The sequence below is a fragment of the Euleptes europaea genome, chromosome 3 (assembly GCF_029931775.1).
Source record: "Euleptes europaea isolate rEulEur1 chromosome 3, rEulEur1.hap1, whole genome shotgun sequence".
In the NCBI taxonomy this organism is placed as follows: Eukaryota; Metazoa; Chordata; class Lepidosauria; order Squamata; family Sphaerodactylidae; genus Euleptes; species Euleptes europaea.
Genome location: NC_079314.1, coordinates 58,112,744 through 58,132,599, shown reverse-complemented (window position 1 = coordinate 58,132,599; position 19,856 = coordinate 58,112,744). Strand labels below are relative to the sequence as shown.

General features: G+C 39.4%; 1 protein-coding gene across 3 annotated transcripts in view; it reads left to right on the top strand.

The window, feature by feature from the left end:
• PTPRZ1 (protein tyrosine phosphatase receptor type Z1) overlaps window positions 1-16,820 on the top strand; it is a 127,362-nt gene extending 110,542 nt beyond the window's left edge. For 2 of the 3 annotated variants that reach the window (XM_056845797.1, XM_056845796.1), the window contains 15 exons: window positions 453-473; window positions 616-712; window positions 1,548-1,630; window positions 2,769-2,903; window positions 3,425-3,559; window positions 4,891-5,054; window positions 6,684-6,819; window positions 7,138-7,284; window positions 9,799-9,892; window positions 10,410-10,483; window positions 11,388-11,516; window positions 12,110-12,256; window positions 12,952-13,094; window positions 14,655-14,790; window positions 16,606-16,820. In XM_056845797.1, the coding sequence (XP_056701775.1) occupies window positions 453-473; window positions 616-712; window positions 1,548-1,630; window positions 2,769-2,903; window positions 3,425-3,559; window positions 4,891-5,054; window positions 6,684-6,819; window positions 7,138-7,284; window positions 9,799-9,892; window positions 10,410-10,483; window positions 11,388-11,516; window positions 12,110-12,256; window positions 12,952-13,094; window positions 14,655-14,790; window positions 16,606-16,746 (1,782 nt within the window). In that variant the 3' untranslated portion in view covers window positions 16,747-16,820. The remainder of the gene's footprint in view (window positions 1-452; window positions 474-615; window positions 713-1,547; window positions 1,631-2,768; window positions 2,904-3,424; window positions 3,560-4,890; window positions 5,055-6,683; window positions 6,820-7,137; window positions 7,285-9,798; window positions 9,893-10,409; window positions 10,484-11,387; window positions 11,517-12,109; window positions 12,257-12,951; window positions 13,095-14,654; window positions 14,791-16,605) is intronic. The other variant, XM_056845795.1, reaches the window with a different exon arrangement.
• Window positions 16,821-19,856: the final 3,036 nt, after the last annotated feature.

Below are 19,856 nucleotides of genomic sequence, written 5' to 3'. Positions count from 1 at the left end.
GCATGATTGAATACTTGAATGTTTCTCATGGGGAAATTTCCATGCTTAGTGTTTGTATTAGCATAACACATAAAGTAATCTGAATCTAAAACCACTTTCCCTGGATTAGAGTACTATTGAAATCAACACATACTAGATTTTGCTTGTGCCCTCAATCAACCATTCCAGTTCATGTTAATCAATGGGTATCTTGCCATTGTCTTCAATGAAAGGTAGATTAGGTCTCTAGTCACTAAAAACTGTGTTTCCAAGTGAATTTCTTTTACTGTCTATGTTCTTTATTAAAATGGCCTAGCAAGGTTCTGTTATAAATGTATATCTATATGTGTATATTTATCACATAATCATAATTGCTCTCCATTGTATTTGTAATATATAAACATTTACTCATTTGTTGTGTGCTGTGGAATTTGATTTATTTTTTACCTTTTTTGCATTCATTCCTTCATTAGACACTGAAAGAGTTTTACCAGGTAAGGAATTCTTTCAACATATTTTATTTTTGTAAAGAACTAGTTTCAAGATATCATGCATTATTTCTGGGATGGGGACTTTGTGTACGAATGTGTGTGTAGGTATGTATTGTAAATCTCATGTACTGGTTTTCTTTTTCAGGAAATCCAGAGCTGTACTGTAGATCTAGGTATTACCTCAGACAGCTCTAACCACCCTGACAACAAGAATAAGAATAGATATATAAACATTGTGGCCTGTAAGTAATCATGTTTATCTGTTTGTACCTGTAAGGCCTTATGCATTGTACTGCTCATGTTTAAGAACAGGTGAGCATCTTCTGGCTCACCTAGTCCTCAACATTAATTGTCATGGCAATTATACTATACCAATATATTGTTAAGGGTCGGGACTAGGATTGCCAGGTCTGCTATAGCAGGAGATCTCCCCGCAAGCATTGTCCACCAGCACCTGAAGCACCAGCAAGAGGTAATGGGGGGGGAGGGGGCATATAGTGGCATTGCACTGGTATGCTGACATCACTTCTGGTAAAAACCAGAAGTGACATGAGATGCTCTAGGATTTGTAAAAACTATAGTTTTACCATAGAGTATTGCAAATCCTGGAGTCTTTTATGGTGTCACTTCTGCTTTTCAGCGACAGCAACAACAGAGCATTGGTGTACCACCGGAGAGCTAGTCCCTGCCCTCTAAATGTGCCCAGGGATTGTTGGTGAGGGATAGGTGGTCAGGAGAAGTCATTCATCCCTGGAGCTAAGCTACATAGCACTAGTGCCCCTAGACTAGATATTAAGGTGCACACAGCTAGTTTAGTGGAGCCCAGGTGAGCTTTACAATGCAGGTGTACATCTTCATCAGCATCGGCTGCACATACAGAAAGCTGCTTCTGCAGATAGTAAGGATAAGAGTGATTGAATTCAGTCATTTCTGTTCAAGTACAGAATGCTTGCATGGTTCAAATTTATTTTATATATAGATAAAATTGTCTTTCATTTCTAAAGTATTTCCTCAGAAAAATATTGCATTGCTAAAATGTCATTTGTTGTAACCTTCCCTCCTCCCCCTTCAATGCAGACGATCACAGTAGGGTTAAGCTTGCACAACTTTCTGACAAGGATGGAAAACTGACTGACTACATTAATGCCAACTATGTTGATGTAAGTGCATTTTCCTTGCATTTGTCCTTGATTATGTGTGGGCCTACATAGTGGCTAGAGTAGGACTTTTGCTTCAGCAACTCCAGATCAGACTATCATTTTCTTTTTCAGTTTTGGAAGGGAAGAAAGCCCATTCAGAGTTTAGCAAGCCAAAGGGTAGGGTGAATGATTTTTTTAAAAAGGTATTTTATATGCTAGAGCTAGTATACAGCATCCAGAGTGGGTGTATTCAGGAGGAGGCTGCTTGAGAGTTCATTCTTTATTTATGATGCAACATTGTTAGCCCACTCTTCCCTTAAAGAAGATGGAGACATGTATGTAAAGTTTCCTCACAAGAATCTTGAGGCATAGGCTAGGCTGATAATGGCTGTCCCAAGGCTGCTCTGTGAGTTTCATGAATTAGCAGAGATTTGATCCTAGGATGTCCCTTGTGAGACTCTGCACCATTTTAATATTCCATAAGGCCTCAGGTTGCTAAAGACCAGTTTCTGTTGATGTCTTGATTGACAGCTCTAGTTTCTTCAAAACCTGCACACCAAATGATGAATAATGTTCTTCATAAAGCTGACTGTGGGACAGATAAATTTGTGTTAGGAACGTTTAGTGATGCCCCTTCAAGATCAAGGAATGGAAAGGGTTTTCTCACTGCTAAGTATATTTATGCTGTGAAATATGATTTGTGCTACCAGAAGCATGAAGTTCAAGTTTAAAACTGGTTCAAGTTTAATTCAAGTTGCAATGTGGCACACACTTGTGGGTGCTGAATTAGGTCTGTTTGCTCAAAAAGAGGTGTTCTGCATGCAATACATAAGCAGAACAAAGAAATCCCCAAAATCCATGCTTCTGAGTATATGATTACACTAGGACTATCCATTGTATGTTTCTACAACCTACTACTTAGACATATTATCATGCATATTTACCTTAGTGCAATGTGCATGTAACTATGGGCTTTGGCCATGGTCCTTTACTGTTCCAAGTTGTTGGATCCTGAAATCATTTTGTTAACATCAGACCTTCGGCAATAAATGTCCTTCTCCCGGAGGATTTCATCCTCTATAAAGGAACCATATTTCTCTTTCCCTTTTCTTGTGTGATGTATTAATTAATCAACACCTTTCTTTTATTTTTCATGTAGGGTTACAACAGACCAAAAGCTTATATTGCCGCTCAGGGGCCTTTAAAGTCAACAGCCGAAGATTTCTGGAGAATGATTTGGGAGCATAATGTGGAAGTCATTGTAATGATAACCAACCTTGTTGAGAAAGGAAGGGTACAATTACTTTTAAGATTATTTGCTTCCTTTTTATATATTGCTTACTGACTTAAGTTACCAAGCTGAAACTCTGTTCAGTACGAATTCTAGTTCTTAAGGTGGGATGAAATGGATGCTCACCGCTGTTTTCAGTGATTTCTGTATACATATTTAATGAAAACCACAATTTCCCATTGTGTCATCCTTAGAGAACTAGATAAAAGCTCAAAAGGAAATATTTTCCTTTTTTATAGTTCTTCTTCATAGAAAGTAATTTTGCTCAATGTCATTTTTAGAGGCAAGAGGGTTGTGTCTTGTCGAGTCTCCTAATGCCATATTCCCTTTCCCCCCTTTAAATGGAAATTAAATAAAAATATGGATGGTGATTAAGAATCAGGCAGGCCAGTTCTGAAAATGACTGGTCTGTGGAGGGTATCCTCTTGTTTGCAGTTAACAACACATGTACCCAGACATGCAGCAATGGCAAAGTTCATTTTCATATAATATATTATTTAAACACCGTTATGCTCCTTTACCAGAGAAAATGTGACCAGTACTGGCCTGCTGATGGTAGTGAAGAATACGGAAACTTCTTAGTCACTCAAAAGAGCATTCATGTGCTTGCTTATTACACCGTGAGGAATTTTACTATTAGGAACACTAAGGTGAAAAAGGTAGGTGGTATTAATGTCTATAAATGTATAGCTTTCTCACAGTAAGAAATCACTAACTTTTAAAATATCATTGTGGGCAACCTCTGTTTGCTTCTTTCAAGGAGTTCTTGCTTCAGCAAAATTCTCATTAAATCCCGAGTTTAATGTGCACAAAATACTTGGTCCTTTCTATTCTAGTTACAATGGCCCTTTTGTGGAAATTGGGCTTGTACTTCGTCCAGTTGGCAGCCTCCTGCAATGATGACTTATTGCTATAGGGCTTAATCAAAACTTGGAGGAAGGTAGTCGTACCAGGCAGCTTGGGATATTTGTTGCTTTGGTTGCTTTTCTGAATTCTGTCTTTTGCTGTCTGGACTAGATGTGGTCAGCAAAGAGATGGTCTGTTGTCTGGGTGGTGTGTGTAAAGTGTTTCTTCTGTTTATTTGCTTTTGCATCACCTTCCAACCTGAAGTTCTCTACGAACTTTACATGTATTTATTCACAAGATATATACCCCATCTTTCTGCCCTCATCAGGGCCACCAAGGCAGCTAACAAATTAAAAACATACATAATAAAAAACACATGTTAAAAACCATTAAAACAAGACAAAACATTCAAACAATTAAAACCAAAATATTGTCGAAGGCTTTCACGGTCAGAGTTCATTGGTTCTTGTAGGTTATCCGGGCTGTGTGACCATAGTCTTGGTATTTTCTCTCCTGACATTTCGCCAGCAGCTGAGGCAGGCATCTTCAGAGGAGTAACACTGAAGGACAGTGTCTCTCCTCTGTTACTCCTCTGAAGATGCCTGCCACAGCTGCTGGCGAAACGTCAGGAAAGAAAATACCAAGACCACGGTCACACAGCCCGGATAACCTACACAAAACCAAGCTAAGAGTTACACCAAGTTTATATCCATTTGTGCAAATCTTGCAATAAAAAGTCATCTACTGATGCTTACGTTTTGTGGTCAAAATCCTATCTGTGAAAGAAGGATAATGAAGGTGAGGTAATGCTGTCCCAACATGCTTATCCTTAAAAGCAAATGAAATATACCAGTAATGGAAGGGTTACAGTCTCTGCAGTGTTACAGACATTCAAGATTCTCAACAAGTCTGACAGCTGATCAGTCCTAAACCTTGGATATTGACTCATTGTCTCCGTGTTGCACTGGCATGGGGCTTACCTGTTATCCAAAGCAGTTTACAGACTAGCCTTAAAAATGCACTATGACTGGGGGAAAATATTAGAAAATACTACTGTGGTTGCTACAGTTGTTAAGAAATTTGATGTAAAAAAGCTATAGTCTCTTTTTCTGTTTTGATAGCTAATTGTTATTGTTTATTGTAGGGTTCCCAGAAAGGGAGATCCAGCGGCCGCTTAATTTCTCAGTATCACTATACTCAGTGGCCTGACATGGGTGTCCCTGAATATACTCTGCCAGTGCTCACATTCGTTCGAAAAGCATCATATGCCAAACGCCACGCTGTGGGACCAGTCGTAGTTCATTGCAGGTCTGGTTTCTTGGGATTTTTTTAAATTGAAATTTATTTAATTGTACAAACTGATAACATGACTTTCCATGATAGCTCAAAGGTGCTGACATTAAATACAGGTTCATGAAAATAATAACAATGTATTGTAACAAATGTATTGTAAAAAAAATGTAACAGAAAATTGCAGAAGATTTGCTGAGTTTGTTGCTCTTATGCGTGAAATCTTTTTAGAAAATTTTAGAAAATTTGTTACGAGAGACAAAATAAATCAACTGGGAAGCATAAAAAATCCAGATTAACAAAAAAACAAATCCTCATGGAAAAGCACTGATTTACAGGTATCTCTAAAAACACGCTGTGGGGGTACCCTTCAAGCAATATGATGCGCAGTATTAGGACAGCAGTGGAGAAAGTTTCTGAACGAACTGAAGAAGCGCACACTGCTTAAAGCAGGGGTGGGGAACCTTTTTTCCGCCAAGGGCCATTTGGATATTTATAACATCATTCGCGGGCCATACAAAATTAACAACTTAAAAATTAGCCTACCAAGCCTCAAGCAGGCAACTGCCCCAGATGACCCCCCGCACGGGCAATCAGGCAGGCATCCAACCAGTGGTGCACTCGCCCACCTGGTGGCACAGGATTATCTGTTGCACCAGCCGGGCGTAGCCGTCCAGCCACACGCCAGAGTTGCTCCTGCTCTGTATGGTCGGGGACGGGTTCTACAACTGGCTCCTGCTACCTTCGCCTGCAGGGATGAAATGAGGATACACTGGCTAAGAACTCACACACACCCCGGTGCGTATTCTGGCCCTGCCCCCTTTAACCCTTCCATTGTCGCCACTTCTGATCCCAGCCCTCTTGTAGTACAGAGGGAATATGTTTCTCCATGGCCCGGGTGGGAAAGGGTTAACACAGTTTCTTAGGTGGGCCTAGCAGCTCCTTAGGACTCTTCTGCAAGGGGGGGAAAAGGTTCCTTTTCTCGGCAAAACAAACGCACATCTGCCTTAAATAGAGGCTATTCCTGTCAGTGGAAGGGGTGGATCACCAGTCTTAGATCCTTCTGAGTTAGAGATCTGCCAGGACCCACTAAGGGCCAGACCAAATGATTTCACGGGCCTTAAATGGCACCCGGGCCTGCAATTCCCCACCCCCGGCTTAAAGGGAAAGGACAATGAACACAGATTGCCCCAAGTAGCATAGCTGGTGCACAGGTTCATGTATAAGTTTGGTCAGATGTTTGTCTGTTTACGTTACTTGCAATATCTACTGTCCCCACAAATCTCTAGGGTAATCAGCATAAATATAGTAATGGCTCAGAAACAATGCGATTACCACATAATCCACTGCAATTCATTTAATTTATTTAATAAAATATGTATATCTTGCCTTTCCCTGTGGCTTAAGGCAGCTTATAAATTATAAGTAAAATCATTGACAGCTATAGGTGTCTTCTCCATTCACTTGAACAGTGGGTACATTTTAAATCCATGACATCTGAAGGTTGGCATAGGACCAGATCTCCTTTTTCCATCCCCTTTTTGGTGGGTGCCTGTGTTTTTTATGAAATGCTACTTTTATGATTTGATATGGGCAGTTTTATTACTGTTTGAGATATTCAGCTATCTTCATGTTCATGTTTTATAGTGCTGGAGTTGGAAGGACAGGCACATATATAGTATTAGATAGTATGCTACAACAAATTCAGCATGAAGGGACTGTCAACATATTTGGATTCCTGAAGCACATACGAACACAAAGGAACTACTTGGTTCAGACAGAGGTAAGAGGAATGGTTGGCTGTGTTTTTAGTATTATTTCTCTTTCACGGCAGCTTCTAAAGGTTAACAGGCACTTTAAAGCCTAAACCAAAGTACTAGAATATTTCCCCAGGATACAAAAGGCCAACCAAAAGAAGAGAGGATTTATAATCTATCTGAAAGATGTTTAAATTTTGATTTTGGCTTAACTGTTGGTTTTATGATTTTCTTGTTTTTATTTGTTTATGAGTGTTAGTGTTTATGAGTTGCTAGAATTGAGATGGTTTTTAATGGCTCTATCATATTGTCAATTAAAGAATTTACTTTTTTCCCCCGACCAGGAGCAGTATGTCTTTATTCACGATGCACTTGTAGAGGCAATACTTAGCAAAGAAACAGAAGTACCTGAAAGTCACATTCACGCCTATGTTAATTCTCTCTTAATTCCTGGGCCAACAGGAAAAACAAAACTAGAGAAGCAGTTCAAGGTGAGATGCTGTGGATTTTAAGCAGTCAAATGTGCCAGTACACCACTAAAATGTTCCTTGTATTGTTGGACCACAAAGTCAGTGGAGAAAGTTTTAGAATCTCCTAGAACACTTAGGCTGCTTCAAGACACATTGGATAATGAACTTTCAATATACTTTAACAGTTGTTTGCAACTGGATTTCCCTGTGTGAAGCAGGAAAATCCTGTTGCAAATGATTGCTGAAGTGCATTGAAAGTGCATTATCCAACGTGCGTAAAAGTAGCTTTAGCCATGGAAAGCTGGTTTTCAAGGTTGCCAATGTAGCAAAAGCAAGATGCTCACATTCTAGATAGAATACTGCTTATTTAATGCCCACTTTGAAGAAATGCCGAAAGTTATAAGCAAGTTACACCTAAATGCTTATTTGCATACAGGCACTCTTTTTGCGCTGGACTGGAATATATATTGCAGAGCCATTCTTCCCCTGGTGTCCTGAAAAGACACAATGGGTGCAGCCTTTAATGTGGCCATTTCTCTGTGTGTGCCTATCCTGATGCTCAAGGAGTTTAATGGAAATGGGGCAATGTCATGCAGAAGCATGGTGGCTCACAAATTTGACCATTGAGACTATCTTGCAGCAGACCCCTGGGAAGCAGTTGGCATGTCAAAAAGGGCAAGAAGCGGACGGCAAACCTGGATCACATCTGGTCTGTTAACATTCAGCCCACAAATAGAGCAGAATGTGTCAGTGCTTTTAATGTCTTTTCATTTTTTCTTTGGAAGGAACAAATCATTGTCTAGATCATGACAAGCCCTTGTACTTTATAGGACTGTTGTGGCATAATGGCTGAGAGGATGGGACTGTGACCCATAAGAACAAGAGCCCTGCTGGATCAAACCAATAGTCCATCTAGTCTAGCATCCTGCCTCACTCAGTGGCCAGCCAGTTCCTCTGGAGGTCCAACAACAGGGCTTAGTGGCCGAGGCCTTCCCCTGATATTGCCTCCTGTTACTGTTATTCAGAGGTTTATGGCTATGAACATGGGGGTTCCCTTTAGTTACCATAGCTAGTAGCCACCGATAGACCTATCCTCAACGAATCTGTCTAATCTACTTTTAAAGCCATCCGTGCCTGTGGCCATCACTACATCCTCTGACTGCAAATTCCACATTTTAATCACTTGCTGTGTAAAGAAGCATTTCTTTTTGTCCAGCCTGAATCTGCTGCCCATCAGCTTCATTGGATGCCCTTGAGTTCTAGTATTTTGGGAGGGGAGGGAAAGTTCTCTTTGCCAACTCTCTCCACCCTGTGCATAATTTTATAAATTATATCCCCTCTTAGTCATCTCTTTTCTAAACTGAAAAATCCCAGACTTTTCACTCTTTCCTCATAGGGAAGGTGCTCCAACCCCGTAATCATCATGGTTGCCCTCTTCTGTGATTTTTCCAGCTCTGTGATGTCCTTTTTGAGATATGGTGACCAGAGTTGTACATAGTATTCCAAATGAGGTCACACCATTGATCTATACATGGGCATTATAATATTGGCCATTTTATTTTCAGTCCCTTTCCTAAAAATCCCAATACAGAGTTTGCATTTTTCACTGCTCCAGCATACTGGGTTGACACTTTCATTGTACTATTTGCTACAACTCCAAGATCTTTCCCCCTCTCAATCTCAGCAAGTTCAGACCCCATTAGCCTATACTTGAAGTTAGGGTTTTTTGTTCCAATGTGCATCACCTTAAACTTACCGACATTGAACTGGTGTAACATTTGCTACTCTCCAGTCTTCTGATACAGTAGCTGAACGTAGTGATAAATTACATATATATATATATGGGTTAGTAGATCAACAATCTCACATTTTAGTTCCCTAAGAACTCTCAGGTGTATGCCATCAGGACCAGGAGACTTATTGGTTTTTAATATCCCCCAAATGTCTAGAACTTGTCACCTCAATTTGACTCAGTTCTTCAAAATCCCTTCCTGAAAATAGTGGCAGTGGCATAGATACATGCCCCTGTCTTTCCACAGTGAACACAGAAGCAAAAAAAAAATCATTGAGTTTCTCTACCATCTCCCCATCTTCCTTTAGCAAGCCTTTTATTCCTTGATCATCCAAAGGTGTGCAACTGCTTCTCTAGCAGGTTTCCTGCTCTGGATATATTGAAAGAAATGTTTCTTGTTTGTCTTGATGCTTTTAGCAACCTGCTCCTCATGCCTAATTATTAACTTACATTTCTGTTGCCAGACCCTGTGGTCCCTTCTGTTCAGTTCATTGGGGCAGAACCTCCACTTAAGAAAGTTGCTAAGTTCAAATCCCATATTTGCCATAAATTAAGGCAAGCTACTGTTTTTCAGCCTCCATCCCATGTTTGCAAGCTGAGTGATCCAGTAAGCTGGTAGGAAAGATGGGATCATTCATCAATGTAGCTCTGTCAAAAGATATACCTGGTCTTGGCCCAAACTTCCATTACATGTGTATTAAACATGAAGTCAGCTGCATTCTTTTTATTCCTGTTGTCTTCAGCTTCTGAACCAATCTAATATACAGCAGTGTGATTATTCAACCGCATTGAAACAGTGTAACAGAGAAAAGAACAGGACCTCATCCATCATTCCTGGTAAGTTTGTTGGGGAAAAGGTTGTTGACTGCAAAATCAGATAAATAGCAGCCATCTATCCAGTACTGTGACTTCTGATCTTGTGCTGATTTGGTCACAATGGCCAGATGGTAACTCATGCCATTTTCTCTTTCCTTTCACCATTACTCAATTTTTAAATGTTATTTTTTATCAAAGTATAAATGGCATAAAATAACTAAATGAATCGGAAACACCGGCAATGGGTAACATTAAAAGTCTCACAACATCTATAAAATAAAACAAAAAGTAATGAGAAGGGGCATGTTCATGCATTCCTTTGCACCTGATTGTTCCCCATGCAAGAGGAAACAATTTGGCAAGAAAGTCGCATGAAAGCAGCATTTCCTACATAGTGTAAGGCCATCAAATGAAGATGAAGTCACAGAAGTGGCTCCCAGACCACCTTTATTCTTAGAAAGGTGGAATAAAAATAGGTGATAGGATGTTTGCTATGATCAAGGAAAGAAAGGCATTAGCTCTCATATTTGTTTCACAGTGGAACGATCTAGAGTTGGTATTTCATCATTGGCGGGTGAAGGTACAGACTACATCAATGCTTCCTACATTATGGTAAGTCAAAATAATTTGTCATAAACCACACTGTAATTTGAATTCATCGACATAGTTTTGTCAGATTCCTAGAGATTCTGTAGATGGATTATACTCCATTTGTAGCTTTTCTGTGTGCTTTCAAATAGAATTCAACAAAGAGTAATGCTAGACAATAATAAAAGTAGTAAGTGGGGGGGTAATGCTAAATGAATAATGTCTTGTTCAGTACTAATATTTATTTCAGCAGCCCATTCCTCTACTTCTGCTGGGGGAGCCTGTCTGTATTATCCCCTAAAAAGAGCTCCTGCCACTGTCACTGCTACACACTTTGAAACTGTACCAGGTTTTGCCACAGTTTCTTCTCAAGGAACTCCATTGCATAACAGGTAATTGTGGAATGGTGGGCAGGTAATGGAGAGAAGCAGGTAACACACCATTATCAGTCAGGTCACAAGCCACACCTTCAACCCAGGTGAGAGCATATTATTAGGTCAGCTCATACTTCAGGTGCTATGCTTGTGCTGAGAGCTTCAAAACCACTAGAAGAAAAACATTTTGAAGATAAGATTCAAGAAACATTATAATGGATTCTGCAGAATAAGTATGTGAATGAATTAATACCAAGGTGAGGCTCAAGTGTGGAAGATGCTCTGGTATACAACAAACATGCCTACATCTCAGGGAGAAGGGTTCTTAGCTTTCTCCCTGAAATAGTAATTTGCTATATGTAGGAATATTTTCCTCATGAGGAAGTCATCACATACAGTCTGTACAATCCAACTCCAAGGTTTGCTACCTCATCTGTTGTTTGAGAATTAGGCCAGAGACTTAATTGAATGAACAGGATAATGTCCTTCTACAGTCACTGAATTAAATAATTAAAATTGACATCCATTCTCAACCAACGGTATTTACTTTGCAGGGTTATTATCAAAGCAATGAATACATTGTTACCCAGCATCCTCTGCTACATACCATCAAAGATTTCTGGAGAATGATATGGGACCACAATGCTCAGATGGTTGTAATGCTTCCAGATAGTCAGAATATGGTAATATTATGTTATGAGATCAAAATACTTTGTTTTTCACCAGTATTTTCATCTAGTGAAAGTATAGATCAGCAATAAGTAAGAAATATCATATCTAGTGAAAGTATAGATCAGCAATAAGTAAGAAATATCATATTCTATCATTTGTTTTTCTTATTGTTTCATTTAATAGTCATTTTCATGTCAGGAATATAAAAATAAAATCAACTGCTACTTTTTTCATTATAAGACTAGTAATAGATGTAGCAAAAAATTCAGGGTTAAAAATGATTGAAGTCAAAGGGTGAGACCAAGGCAATATTTATTTCAGAATAGCTATGGGGTAGGGAGAAATTCCTTCACAAAAGGAGGAATTCTTACCTTTGTATAAATTTATTTGATGAACAGGTTTACTTTTAAGTATATCAAGATGAACTATGCAATACCAAATTGGGGCTTTATGATAACGTTTCTATCAAATCCCTAAATTAAGTTAAAGCAGTTAAAGTATGTTACATAGATTGTGTGTTATTTGCTTCACAAAAATAGCTGCATTTAGCTTTAGTTTCTGGCAAATTTTGCATTTGTTTAGAGGTTTCTTTTGCTTTTTGCAGGCTGAAGATGAATTTGTTTATTGGCCAAACAAAGAGGAGCCTATCAATTGTGAGAGCTTTAAAGTCAGTCTGATTTCAGAAGAACACAAGTGTTTGTCCAATGAAGAGAAGCTTGTAATCCAAGACTTCATTTTAGAAGCTACCCAGGTATTGTTGCTACCCAGTCTTGTAATAAAATCTTACTGTGTTTTGAATTGTGGAATTCATAGCCTACATCAAATCACGCAGAGTTAATATTTTGTCAGAAATGGAAAATTGTTTTCATAAAGAATGGAACTCCAAACGCTGTCCTGCAACCTGTGTGTTTATAAATCCCATTAAAGGTTTTCATCTGTTATTGTAACACCATAGAGCTGTGCAGTCCAGTGGCCAAAATAATGAAAGTAAACTTAATTCATGTTTCCAGTCTCTCCATGTTTGCAACTGCACATGCTGTCTACCTTTTACAGTGCCATCCTAGGCACAGTTCAACCTCCTAAGACCATTGACTTCAATTGACTTTTAGAAGGGTATAAATCTGTATAGGATTGCACTTTTATGTATGTAACATGAATAGTAAGGCTATGGACATTTCAAAACATGTCACTCATGTTTTGGCACAATCCCAGTGCATATGTTGATGTCAACTGAACTGCCTGAAGGTGCCATTATGAAGACACATTGTCCTCACTGTGGATTGGTCGTCTGCTATATACTCAACAATGGAATTCTAAACTAATAAAGGGGGAGGGGTGAACAAAAGCACAATCCAGTTCTATATACAAGCAGAGATAAAGACAATCTCTGCCTTGAACATTAAGAGTTAGACAGAAGATAATAATTTTGTATTTTCTTCTTTTTAGGATGACTATGTTTTAGAAGTGAGGCATTTTCAGTGTCCGAGATGGCCAAATCCAGATAGCCCTATCAGTAAAACATTTGAACTTATCAATGTCATCAAAGAAGAAACTTCCAACAGAGATGGACCAATGATTGTGCATGATGAGTAAGTACCGAAATAGGTGCTGCGGTTGTGCTTCACTGCCATATTTGTGCATCCCTCACTCATCTGCAGGTTGACCTGTAGGAAATTACAAACACAGTTGAACTTGCCAGATCATGTAAAAGCTGCATATAAGGGGCAGATTGAAAGGAGAAAATGACCTTAGAAAACGGCCCCACCCTCGGCCTTCCCTGGTTGGAGGGAGGGAGAAAAGCCAACCCTGCCTGTGCCATATGTGCTTTACACAGCCTCCAGTGCCTCCTTTGCTTCAAGTGCCTTCTTCTCCCCATTCCATGTGGGCTGGCCAGCCTTGCCCTTCCTTTTGCTGCACAGAGCAGGGAGGATAGCATATCCCTCTTATTATGCTGTGCGTGGGGAAGCCAGGCTGGGTGCATCTTTCCCTGTGCCAGGTGCCTCCTTCTCAAACCATAGATGAGAAGCTGGGCACATCTGTCCCCATGCTGACTCATGGTGGATTGTGCCTGCCCCATGTGTGGCAAGGGCCGCCCCTTGCTTGGAGCTGGGGTGGCCCCAGAAGGAGGAGGAGCACCCTCCCCCAGGCCATCAGTCCACTGGGACAGTTCCTGATGGCCTTAATGCCTAATATAACCCTGGCAGATCTACTCAGCATGCTATTAACCATGCCTTTCTGGCTCATGCGCTCAGTATTCTCATGTGTACATGGATCCCATGCAATTCTCATCCATTCAGTTATGCAATTTAAGCTGCACTCACAGAGACATGAATGAGCACTAGAAAGAGTGAGGAAGTCATTCCCGCATCCATTGATCTTTTGTACCCACAACAGATTAGCGAGTAGGACTGATTGGGAAGCCCACTCAAGTGAGGTTACCGTTGGCTTTAATGTTGGGAACAGCTCCACACAAGTGGCTGGGCGCATACATTGCAATTAACCATCCATTTATGTCAATGAAAGAAGTCTTTGCTCACACAGAAGTTGCATTGACTATTTAGGGCTGTATGTGTGTATTTAGTGGTGCAAATTGAGTCATTGGATCAAACTGTAGGAACGTTCCTTCAAGATTGATTGGCTTATTAAGAAACCATTTCAACTCAGCTGGAATTAGCTCTTAAAAATAATACAACCAACTGAATACTGATTAAGAAAAAAGAGAGATTTCAGTAGCTGGCAGTACAAGAGGCAGGAAGGGGAGGGACGAGAATCGCCGAAAAATTTAAAAACCTGCTCCTGCTCATACCCAGGAGCATATTACAAAAATGCAACATCCAAAAGCATTTGCAGTGTCTGCTTATTTATATATAGACTTCATAATAACTGTAGTTGTGTTAAAAAACACCAACACCAAGCCAACAGATTTGTGCTTTTTGGTATTCACACCCTAGTATGTAGGTGATTTCATTATTTATAGGTGGTTCCTGTTTAGAACCAGTGAACTGGCCAGAAACAATAATGTGTGATCTGATTCCCTCAGCCCACCTCCCCCACCCTTCCCAAATGGCATGTATTAAGAAACATGGTGACCTTCTCAAAGTGTCAAAATGACCCTTTTGTGTGTCTCTCTCACTTTTGCCTTCAAAAAGACATGGAGGAGTGACAGCGGGTACTTTCTGTGCATTAACAACGCTCATGCATCAGCTAGTAAATGAAAACTGTGTGGATGTTTATCACGTTGCAAAGATGATAAACTTGATGAGGCCTGGAGTCTTCACAGACATAGTAAGTAAACACGGATATGGTGCAATTTTCAAAATTCCATTACCTTAAGATCAAATATTTTGTGCTTTTTCATCATTGCTGTTGTTAGGAAGTTAAAACTCTGATTCTGGAACACTGTAGTGTTTCATGTCAGAATGGTAATATGAAAAATTGGCAGTCTACAGGATGGAATTACCTGAGGATGGAATTACCCACTCCCCGCTACCAACCCAGCCTGTGTACTGCCCATCCCCTTTCCTCCTTCCTTCCAGTTACCTGTGTCTAGTAATGAACTATGCATAGTAGCCCTATGGTTTTTCTCTTACTGGGATCTTGGCTGTGAGCTACCTTCCACTTCTTCAGGTTTTTCCTGAAGAAGTGCAAAGAGAAGTCTTATCAGGGGCTATTGTCATTATAAAATCTGATGGAAGAAATAAAGGTGAATCATTTCAAGATTAAGATTCCACTAGGTGATCCTTTTTGAAATTCAAACAGCTGCCCCTTATGTACTTGCTGCTTTTCTGTCCATTTCAGTAGCTGGTGAAATGGACTAGAGTCTACAACAACTCATGCTTTTAAAAATAGGTTCTTCTTTTAAGACTTTGCAAAGACTAAATCTGCTCTTTTTTCAAACAAACAACCATAGACTGTTGCACCTGAATGTCATGTCCCTGTTTCAGTACTCCTTTTGTTCCTGAAGATCAGGGATGATTGCACATCGGTGGAGTATACAGTTTTATGTTAAACCAAGTTTGTGATCCTAGTAAATGTCTTAACTGTATGGAGTCACTGTTGAGACTCCTGGACTCTTCTGAAGCACCTCCTGCTTACAAGATCTGTGGTCTTGTCTATGATCAAGAGGACAGTGCATGGATGTGATACATCTGCCTGGGATGAGTTCAGCACTTTTCTATTCAGTCAGCTGGTGGGGAGCAGCCTGACACTTTGTGGATTATGATTTGCCTCTTCCATTCAAGACCTTTTGAAAAGTATCTCCAAAACTCAAGAAGCAAGTGGATGTCTGGAAACCCACCATGGGGCCTTGCAGCACCCATGAGCACAACATTGAGTATTGTTGGGCTACATGGACTTGGCAAATACCTCCTTCCCTTCTTCCATTGTGAAAGGGTCTTCCTCTTCCAGTGGCTGAAGCATCGTGCTTACATACATTGTTCTCTTCACCAATGATTGTGATGCAATATGCATGCTTTGCCAAAGGAAATGTTCTATTATTTCTCCAAAGTAGTATAGCAGGTAGAGTAGATGAATCATCAGAAAACCAACAAGTCCCCGCACAATGAGAATACATGTATAATAAAAGTGATTCCAAACATTAGTCTACTGAATTCCGACGTTACATTTTTGATGTATGCCAAAAACAATCTTAAGTGCACACCTTCAACATGTGAAGTAGCCCATAGCACTGGCAAGTCTGAACTTTTGGCATTTTCCCCATTCTGAGGAGGTTTTACTGCCCCATATTTTTCAGCTGCCTAAGGGTGAGGATTCCTATCTAGCCCTGAATCAACAATCATAGGAAATACCTCCTGTTATCAGAAGCCAGTGGCAAATGTGATTCCATAGATATTGGACACCAAGAGAAGAAAGGAGTGATCCTTAACATGATTAACATCCCAAGAACCTGATGATATTTTGATTTACCTAGTATGTGTAAGAATGGCAGAAAGGGAAGGAAAACTGTTGAAAATTAGAACAGACGTCTGTTTGCTTTTTAAAAATGCATGACACGTTTTGAGTTTTTACACATGAGACATTATTACAAGATCCAGACCAACCACACCAATCTTGTGTCTTTTCTACCCCTCCGACTTTTAGGACCAGTACCAGTTTCTGTACAAAACTATCCTCAGTCTTGTTAGTTCAAGGCAAGAAGAAAATCCTTCAGTATCCATAGACAGTAACGGCTCTGCTTTACCAGATGGCAATGCAGCAGAGAGCTTGGAATCTTTAGTTTGACTACAACCGGTGTTCAGCATTCAGCGGTAATTCAGGGCTGGATGTTTTTCAGTATCGTTGCTTTCACTTATAAAGAAATACGTTGGGGGAGCAAAATTACCCAGTTATTCTTTTTTATATTTCCCCTGTTGGGAAAAAAAACACAGTTGTTGCATATGAATTTATTGCTGAACTTATATCTTTAACAATGTGTGCCTTTTTGAAAATTTTATTGCAATGCATTTTGTTATGTTTGGACTAATTTGATTGAACTTTAATGTACTTCTAAGATTAAAATTGTGGTCTCTCTTACAGTATTAGCTTCCGACTTCTCTGACTTGATTTTAACTTAAATTTTACCATAACTGTAGCTACTAGGGGTTCTCAGCAACACCATGTCGTTTTTTCTAAATATCCACCTTATTTGCTTATTTATAGCATTTCTGATGTTTGCGAGAAATATAACTTTTAATATGGTAGTCTGTAAATATAATACTGTTACCTGTAATATTCAACATTTTAAGATTTTGGTAGGCATTTAGAGTAGATGATACTTACTGTAAATATTTCTATAGTGATTCCATGGACCAAATTTATATTTATAATTGTAGATTTTTTTATATTTTACTACAGAGTCAGTTTTCTAGTTCTGTGTACTTGCATTGTTAAAATGATGTAGTTCAGTACCTGTTTTTTAATTTTAACAAAGATCTTCTGATATTATTATTATGCATCCTAAGTGAGTAACCATATCTCTGCATGCAATTTTAATTTTTGTGAGGAACTGAAAAAATACTTGTTTTGAAATGAGATATTTCTATGAGAATAACATCTGTATTCAGCATTGTTTAAACTGTTTTTACCTGAGGCATTGCAAAAATAAATATAAATATTCCAATTTGTGTCTTAGCACTGTGTAAGATAGATGTCTTAAACAAGCATTAAACAAGGGCACTGCTTCACTTTCAATAACAGGGGGCAAAGAAATAGGGGGGTTAAGATTCAAAGCAATGTTCAAAAGTCTGCTATTGGATATATTCAAGATCAATGGGCAAAAAATAGCAGTAATTTTTTTAAAAAATAGAACGTACTATGGTTACTTCTTTCTCTTCTGTGGTAACAAGAGCCGTAGGTGCTCCAGAGAAATACATCACATGTGGTGTGACAGCAAGGATGCAAAAGAGAAATGAATCACTGCCCCCACCCCACCATGTGCCTCTTTAAAAAGCACCCAGTTCTGTCCATCTGCTGAACGAATGGTTCACATCAAAGCTTGGATAGTTCCAGTCACCTTTTGGGAAGCAGAAAGAAACAGAGGGACACATTCAAACAGTGGGCTTTCACATTTCCTCTCATCTTTTATAATCACATTTACCTTCCTGGTCTTCATGAATGCCAAAACCAACAGTTCCACAAGCTGATTAAATTGGAGCATCTCCGTTTAAAGGAATTACTCCCCAATAAAACTGAAATGCCTCCTTCATCCTGCCTGATTCAGTGTGAGCCTCAACTACGTTAGTCCCCCCCCCCCAATGCACACACCTTGGTGGTATAACTTAAGCAGCAGTACAATACGGAGGCCTTATGATGCTGTGATCCATGGAGGTACGGGCTCTGAGCTTGTACTATACAGGCATCTTGGATTTGTCGACTGCATGACACTGTCAGGGCTCTTGTCTTCTCTGCAACACATTCTGGGACAGGTAAGAGGAGACAGTAACCCATATCCTAAGCCCCAATTTATGAGCTTTCACAGGCAAGTGCCTGCCAGCTTCTTTACAGCAAGAGGAATTGCAAAAACCTGCCATAATCAGAAGATGCCCTAATAAGATCGGGGCAGGGAAACCATCGGTGGCAAAGAGAGATATTGTCAGAGAAAGAGTTTGCTTTTTAAAAATAAAAATATTGGAAAAACGAACAAAGGGCTGACCTGAGGAAACCACACAGACGTATTCGTGTCTAAAGTCCAAACAGGTGAGGATCTCATTGGGGTGACTAGTGGAAGGTGCTCTGAGTTTTCTAAAGGAAGAACTGGGCATTTGTACTCTAAATTAAATGTTTTTTGGAGCATATGAAGGACTCAGAGACTGAGCTTCTATTACATATTAGATATTGCCTTTCCACCCAGTTAGGGTCCACACAGCAGCGAACATAAAATATTACAATCATAAAAGTACAGTTAAAAATGATAAAATGGACTGTCAGAAGAACATGAATCAAAATATGCAAATCTGTACCTACTTTAGAAGTCTTCCAAGTTGCATGTATGTCACTGGCTTAAAACTGCAGTGAGTTTTCATTGGGCAACTCACTCTCTTTTATTTGCCTCAAAACAAGCACTGAACATAAGCAGACAACATCATCTTCACTTTACGCTATCCTTTGGGATATAAGTGACACAGGGTTGATTTTTTTAATGGCTGCTTCCCTAACCCCATTTCTTAATCCTCTTACCTTCTGTTGTTCTCTCCCACCCATAATATAAGTGCACGGGATGATTCAGAGACTCAGCACAAGGAAACCCAAGTGTCTTCCATAAACTAGGCAAACATCCCATTCACTAAGTGGTATTAAATGAGTGCACCTAACACTGCAAGTAGATCCACTCTGAAAAAGGAAATGTAGAGGAAGTAATCATCAGCTCAGTTTGGCAAAATTCCTTAAAAATAATAATAGTCCTAAAGACTCAACCCCACAGCCTCCAAGAGTTCATTCCATCAACATCTGCAATTGTATTCATCATTATAGCATGCTGAGAAGTTATTGAAAACATAGCTCCTTAGGATAATCTCTTTATCAATACATATCCACTGGGGGAGAATGAAGAATTATAAGAAAGCTTCCATAATCTTAAACCTGTGCTGGATTACTCATTTTTAATAAATATGCCTTGGTTCCTAAATAGAGCTACCCAAACTCTCTCAAATAGGACATATTCCAATTAATTTGTATTATAATCCATACAACAGACTCAGAAGATGTGAAGCTTGCTTATGTAAAACTGGGTCAAGTGTGTAAATGATGTTATTCAAGTAACAGCAAGCCACATAATATATCTTTTAACTGGTAATGTCAATTTAAGTCTTTTTTGCTGTTTTCAAGTTACAAAAAAAGGTTATTAAAAAACTTGA